Source organism: Dromiciops gliroides, chromosome 6 (assembly GCF_019393635.1).
Source record: "Dromiciops gliroides isolate mDroGli1 chromosome 6, mDroGli1.pri, whole genome shotgun sequence".
Classification (NCBI taxonomy): Eukaryota; Metazoa; Chordata; class Mammalia; order Microbiotheria; family Microbiotheriidae; genus Dromiciops; species Dromiciops gliroides.
In genome coordinates, this window is record NC_057866.1 from 18,308,334 (window position 1) to 18,316,430 (window position 8,097).

General features: G+C 38.9%; 1 protein-coding gene across 1 annotated transcript; it reads left to right on the forward strand.

Annotated features, from left to right (window-relative positions):
• Window positions 1–6,320: 6,320 nt before the first annotated feature.
• On the forward strand, window positions 6,321–7,265 carry LOC122732355 (olfactory receptor 1009-like). Its single transcript, XM_043972426.1, has one exon. The coding sequence runs from the start codon at window positions 6,321–6,323 to the stop codon at window positions 7,263–7,265; it is 945 nt and encodes a 314-aa protein (XP_043828361.1).
• The last annotated feature ends 832 nt before the right edge of the window (window positions 7,266–8,097 follow it).

Consider the following 8,097-nt stretch of genomic DNA (forward strand, 5'->3'; position numbering starts at 1 on the left):
TTGTGACCCTGAGCAAGTCACTTAACTTCTGACTGCCTCTGCTTTCTTATATGTAAAGGGAAGATAATAATAGATATATTTGTAAAGTGCTTTACAAACCTTAAAGTATGATATCAAAATGCTAGTGATGAAGATGATGAGGGTGATTGTGAAGATGGACATGGAGATGAGAATTGGTTTATACTTCATTAAGCTGAGCATCGCAAACATATGTATATTTATGAACAAAATGAAAAGAATCCAGGAAAGATGTATACATATACATGGGGAGTTCAAGATCCCCCATGAAAATCTCAACAACATTCTCAATATTTTCTCACCATACTGAGGATTCTGGACAGTAAAGCAGATATTTCTGCCTCCCTGACACACTATAATATGACACACTATAATATGCTGCTCCCCCAACCCCGACCTCACCCCCACATACACATACCCTGAGGCCATCCACTGTATTGTTGACAGAGAAGTCCAAATGACAGAGAAATCCAAACCATAGGACCAACCCCAGGGATATTGTACTTTAATATTAGGTTTATATAAAAATATCCGATAGGTACATTTCTCACCCTAATTGGTGTAAGCTATCATGAGCTGTTGTGGGTAAGGTGTGGTTTCCAAGGAAGATTATATTATTTTATTGAATATTAGAAGCAGCCAGGTAGTGAAGTTGGTAGAGTTAGGAAGACCTGAGTTAAATTCTCACTTGGGAACTCACTATGTAAACTTGAATAATTATTTTAACTTCTTTCAACCTCAGTTTCCTTACCTGTAAAATGAGGGCAATAATATCATCTACCTCACAAGGTTGTTGTAAAAATCAAATGATAACCACAAGTTGCTAGGTGCTATATAAATGCTGGCTATCATTAATTACTTACATTTACATAGTTTATTGACTTAGAGTTAAGAAGACCATCTAGTCCAACCCACTCATTTTACAAATAAGGAAACTGAGGCCCAACAAGGCTATGAAATTGATAAGAAAATCTCAGAGTCTCAAAGGAAGGAGTCTGGAAGGAGGAAACAGATCAACAAATGTCAAGTGAATTGCCCAAGCCTGGACAAGTAGAAAGTGTTGAAAGTATGATTTAGACGCAGGTCCCCTAACCATCAATCCAGAAGTTTTTCAAAAGAACCTTGTAATGTAGGTACTATAAATATCATTATCCCCATGTTGAAGATAAGGAAACCAAGGCTAAAATATTATCAGTGACTTGTCCATTATCACATCATTAGTAAGTGAAGAAAGATTTGGACTAGGGTCTTCTTGCTGCCTCTTTTTTTTTTTTGTGGGGCAATGGGGGTTAAGTGACTTGCTCAGGGTCACATAGCTGGTAGGTGTCAAGTGTCTGAGGCTGGATTTGAACTCAGGTACTCCTGAATCCAGGGCCAATGCTTTATTCACTGCACCACCTAGCTGGACTTGGGTCTTCTTGACTCCAAGTCCAGAGATCTAGTCACTATACCTGATTGCCTCAATGCCATTCATATTAAATACATTTTGATTTGGTTTCTGAGAAAGGATTGGGGGAAATGTTTTTGACTAGATTATTTTGAGTTTTATAAAGTAAAATTAGGGACAAAAGAGTGTACATATATGTGTATATAATGCACATGTGTCTTTCTGTGTAATCATATAATTAAGTCCAAAGAAGGTACAATGATTAAAACCAGCAATTAATAATCAGTGTGGATAAGGGATTTTGTTTATATTTTACTTATTTAATTATTTTGTCTGATTAATAACTAGACATTTGGATAGATCCCCGACTTTTGACTAACGGTATCAGCATAAAAATTGTTGACTGATATATCTAAGAGTACCCTAAGGAGTCATTTGAGGGGGATGAAAGTACCTCTGTATTTTGCCTTGGTTCGAGCACATCTAGCATATTGCATTTAGCTGTGGTAATCACATTTTGGGATGAATATTAATAAACTGGAGAGTAAGCAACCAAAGACAGGATGATCAGGTCCTGTTCTATGAGTCTTGGTTGAAGGATCTGGAGATGTTTAGCTTGGAGAAGAGAAGATTCAGGGGAAGATGAGATAAATATTAGCAAATATTCAAAGACTGTTATGTTGAAAAGAGATAACTCCTTTGTTTTACCCCAGAGGGCAGAGCTAAGAGCATTTTGGGGGAAGCTGCAGAAAAGGTAACTTCAGCCTTTATATGAGGAAACATTTTAAAATTCAAGTTGCCCCAAAGTATAATGGGAAGCTTTAGGAAATAGTGGTTTTCCCCCTCACAAGTCTTCAAATAAAAACTAGTTGACAACTTGTCATATAGTTCATGAAGGTGACTTTTGCTCAGGTATCATTTGGACAAGATGGCTTCTGCAGTCTGTTCCTCTTCAGTGATTCTGAATGCAATGATATGGAAATACATTTTCGTTAATGAGGGGAAAGGAATTTCTTTTAGTTCTTCAATCTATTAAAGAGCTGTGCACATGGCTACTCTCTCTACCTCCATAGATCTCCATGCCTCTACAACTTCAGAGATGTTCTTTGAGAGTTGCTGTGGTCAAGACTCATTCATCTTGGGGTGATCTCAGTGCGTCTCCCTGGGTAACAAAACATCAATCATCCAAATTCCACCTGAATCAGCCTCTTCAGCTTGGTGGGAACTGATGGAGCTTGGTCTCCACTTTTCCAGCCTTGGAGAACCAAAGATTCACCTCCACATCATGAGGTTTTGAAGAAGGATGTTAGTGGGGAATTGATGGCTTCCGTTATAGAACCATAGTAATAACAATAATTGACATGGATAAAATGTTTCAAGTTTCCAAAGAGCTTTACTTGTATCATGCCTCACAAAAACCCTGTGAGGGGCAGCTGGGTGATGCAATGGATGGAGCGCCAGCCCTGGAGTCAGGAGGACCTGAGTTCAAATGCGGCCTCAGACACTTGACACTTACTAGCTGTGTGACCTTGGGCAAGTCACTTAACCCCAATTGCCTCACCAAAAAAAAAAAAAAAGAAAAAAAAGAACAGAGCAGGACAAAGTATCTGAGTCCTAGGCAAGGTGTAAAAAAACAACAACAACAACAACAAAAGAAAAACCCTGTGAAGAAGGGACTCCTATTATTCCCATTTTGCAAGTGAGGAAACTGTGACTCATAGAAAATAACTTACCTGTGATCAAGTCAAAGGAAGGATTAGATTGTGGGTCTTTTTGACACCAAGTTAACTTTATGCACAATGCTAATTCTCCTCTAAAGGGAGGGAATATATATATATATATATATATATATATATATATATATATATATGTATATATATATATATATATATAACATTCCAGCTCCTTGCACATAGTTGGCACTTAATAATCAAAATTAAATTAGAAATGAATTAGATAAACAAGTGACTGGTCTTATCAACAGAAGTAAATGCTGCATCATGATCTTATATTTGACTATTTTATCTTTGTGCAGTTTTCCTATTAATTTATTTTAAGGTTTTAATTATTTTGGGAGGGGATGGGGTAATTTTTAATACTACAGTTACCAGGTTTCTTTCCTTGTAAAAATAAATTGCACATATAGGAATATGAGTGTGTGTATATGGATATGTGATTCATCATAGCCTTGTTGGTATTTCCCTATGGTCTTTGAGGACCCCTGATCTAGTGCCAATTTCCCCCACAAAAGGGTCTTAGAATGAACTCATCTTTTGTTGTCTAAAGAAAGAAAAAAACATCTATCAGTGTCATTCACATTAATTACAATGAGTAAATTCAGGTGGGATAAATGAGAATTATTTTCACGTGTATACACACACACACACACACACACACACACACACAACCAAAGATAGGATGATCAAGACCTGTTCTACGAGTCTTAGTTGAAGGATCTGGAGATGTTTAGCTTGGAGAAGAGAAGATTTAGGGGAAGATGAGATAAATATTAGCAAATATTCAAAGGCTGTTATGTTGCCATGTTTTGCCCTAGAGGGCAATCATATATATATATATATATATATATATATATATATATATACACACACACACACACACACACACACACACACACACACATATATATATATATATATATATATATATATATATATATACCTGACCTATTAATGCATCAGGAAAGGGGATGAGGATTTATTTGATAGTTTTAAGGGGGAGTCCAAGACTGTGATTTTATCAATTATAAAGAAGTCTTAATGCATGAAGTTAGTGCATCGTCCACTGATTCAAATCAGCATTTTTTTCTGCAACTCACAATCTAGGACAGTCATATTAAGAGGTTAAGTGACTGGGTTAGGATCACAAAATCAGTATCTGTCAGAGGCAGCACATGAACCTAGGTCTCGCTGCCTCTCAGGTTAGCCCTCTATTCTTGAAACACCCCTGCCACCTGGGTCATAAGAGAAAAATGGTCAGAAATATCTGAACAGCTCCACCTATATAGCATTTTCCTCACATCAACTCTGTGAGGGAAGTACCTTAAGTACAGCTGTTCTCATTTTCCAGATGAACCTGAAGTTAGAGTGGGGAGCTAGGTGGTGCAGTGGATTGAGCTCTGGCTCTGGACTCAGGAAGACCTGAGTTCAAATGTGGACTCAGACTCTTATTAACTATGTGACCCTGGACAAGTCACTTAACCCTGATTGCCTAAAACAAAACAAACAAAAACAAAATCCTGAAGCTAGAAAGGGGAACTTACAAGAAGTAAAAAAAAAAATTAGCAATAGCTTTCCTCCAACCTCATACCCACTCCCTTATCCCAGTTGCTAGTGCTTCCTCATTAGAAAGTACCTTGTATATATGCTGTTTCCTCCAATAGAATGTGAGCTCCTTAAGGGTAGGTACTCTACTATTTTAGTCATTCGTTCCCCAGTACCTAGCAGAATGACTAGTATATAGTAGGTACTCAATAAATGCTAGCTTGCTTGAAGTATAGGAGTCAGGAGTGTGACCCAGATCTTTTGACTCCAAGAGTAGCAGACACCTCAGTGATTAAGTGGATAGAGTATTGGATTTGGAGGCACAAAGACCAATTCAAATCCCTCTTTCTCAGAAGACCTTATGTTCCTGGGCAAGTTACTTAACATTTCTTGGTCACCGTTTCTTCATTTGTTGAGGATGATAAGCAAACCTTCCTTCCATCTTTTCTGTGAGGATTAAAGGAGTTAACACATGTAAAGGGCTTTGCAACCTTAGGGTGTTATAGAAATGCTAGTTATTATTATAATTAACATAATATGTTGGTGTAACTATTGGGACAATTATCTCCTTCTTAGAGATTTTGAATACTTGGGAGTCCTTACCTTCTCTATATTGGTAACTAAGGTGGAGTGATCAGGGCTATGCCCAGGTCACTGGGATTTAGAGGATGATTTTTGACCTTAGATACAATAGAATTTAGCACCTACTTAGCAAGAATCCTTCATTAAAATGAACATCTCCCAAATGAGCAGCTTCTTGCTCCTTCCCAGGACATAGTTTTTGAAATTCTCCTTTTCTTCAAGAAATGACACATGACTTTGAACCTTACCAGAAGAAGCATATCAGAGTAATTTAATTTCCTAGATAGAATTCTCCAGAGCTGCTTTCAAGGTGGTGGTGTTCATAATCCTTCCTCCCATATTCTTTGATGCTTGTTGCCATTTGATTATAAGCTCCTTGAAGGCAAGGACTATATTTTGTTATTTTTTATATCTGAAGTGCTTAGCACAATGACTGCTTAATAAATGTTCATTTATTGTTGATTGATCTCAATTCTATTGGTAGTTGGTTCTCCATTCCTAGGGAGTAAAATCTGAAACAATATTAAATGGTTTGGCAGAATTATATGATGGAGGGACCACTGAGTCTGGCGATTGGCAATAAGGATTTAAACAACAGCTTGGCTTCTCACTAACTGGGTGACCTTGGGCAAGTCATTTCCCTTCTCTTGGGCTCAGCTTTCCCATTTCTGAAATAAGTTCTAGGACGTGATAATCGCTAGTGTCTCCGACAATTCTAGATTTTCTGTTTTATATTTAGAGCCTGGGAAGTATCAAGGAAACCTAGAGTTAGGCAACTCTTCATTTGACAGCTGAGCAAACTGAGGCTTTGGGAGTATCCAAGTGATTGTGATTGTGTCCAAGGTAATGAACTCCAGAGGCAGGAGCTGAATTAGATCTTCAAGCTCCAGAGCCAATGGTCCCCCCACTGTGACCTATCATGTGCCTCACTGGGCTGTTGTCAAGACCAAGTGGGATTAGTTGTGAAAAGTGCTTTGTAAATGTTAAAGCGCTGTACACACATGCCACTCATTCATATTTTCCCCTCTCCCAGCAGAAACCAACCCAAGTAAATGGCCAATGAAAACTACACCAGGGTCACTGAGTTCATCTTCCTGGGCTTGGAGTATTACCCCCGGTTTCAGGTCATCCTGTTTGTGCTCTTTCTGTTCTTCTATCTCTTCACCATGACAGGCAACCTGGGAATGATCATCTTAATTCGGATCGATGCCCGCCTTCACACCCCTATGTATTTTTTTCTCAGTCACCTATCATTTGTGGACATCAGCTTCTCTTCTGTGGTGGGCCCTAAGATGCTGAGAGACTTCTTTGAAGAGAGAAAGACCATCTCTTTTCTGGGCTGTGCCTTGCAGCAATGGTTCTTTGGGTTTTTCGTAGCCACCGAGTGCTTCCTCTTGGCGTCCATGGCCTATGACCGCTATGTGGCAATCTGTAACCCCCTGCTTTACTCTGTAGCCATGTCCCAGAGACTCTGCATCCAGCTCGTGGTTGGGCCCTACACTATTGGATTCATGAACACTATGACACACACGACAGCTACTTTCCGTCTTCCATTCTGTGGCCCTAATGTCATCAATCACTTCTTCTGTGACATATCTCCCCTGCTGTCTCTTGTGTGTGCTGATACCAGTCTTAATAAGCTGTTAGTTTTCATTGTGGCTGGAGCCGTGGGAGTATTCAGTGGCCTGACCATCCTTGTTTCCTATATCTACATCCTCACAGCCATCCTCAGGATCCGATCTGCTGAAGGGAGAAGGAAAGCCTTTTCCACTTGCTCTTCCCACCTTACTGCTGTCGCCGTCTTGTATGGGACCCTCTTTTTCATCTATGTGAGACCTGGTGCGATTTTCTCTCTGGATCTTAACAAAGTTGTTTCTGTGTTTTATACTGCAGTGATCCCCATGTTGAACCCCCTCATCTATAGCCTGAGGAACAAGGAGGTCAAAGATGCCTTCCACAGGACCATTGCTAAAAGGAAATTTTGTATGAGCAATTAAATTCTTCTCCAGAAAAGGAAATGGAGCAATTCCTTCATCAAGTTGCAAGAATTCCATTAAGTGACACATGTTTCCCAAATTCTAGGATACTGAGCTTCATCCCTGAATTTGCAGGTCCTTTGTGATTCTTCTTTTTCATGGAAAATAATTTCATAGGAACACATTATTCTATCAGTCTGTTTATTTACTTTATCTAATCTTGCCTTCAACATATACTGTCTTTTCCTTCAGGGGAGTTTTTTATTGGAAACTTTTTTCCTGCATATATGCATATGTATACATATAGGCATACACACATAAAAACATATGTGTGTCTGTGGATACACAGACAAACACAACACAAATATACACCACTGATGACTACTACTATTCTTGATTATTCGAATTTTTTTTTCATAATTCCTCATTGTCATTGGGCTCCCAAAATGTCGAAAAGTTTGGTTAATAAATGGGCCTCTTCCTACTGGGAAAACCTGGAAAAATATGGGATTTCCTAGTTCTTTCGTAACCTTGGATATCTGTCAGTTAGAATCACTTGGCAGTGGAGCAATTCCTATCTTGAGCTCTGGGATACTATTGTGACCCTGAGAGAGGCCAAAGGTTTTTATGTGTAGAGCAACTGGTGACCCAAAGTGACTACTAACCTTAAGCATATCTTTGAAAATAGTTCATTTCTGGGTTCCCTCAGGGGATTTGTTTCCTTAACAAAATCCCAGGGGTGTAGGGAGAGAAATAGATGCCTCTAGGTTTATAAATATGTCAGTGTATCTAACTAAAAGCACCCTAGATCCCTGGACTCCTGAGTTCCTTGTGCTTGGTTTCCCCAGCACTA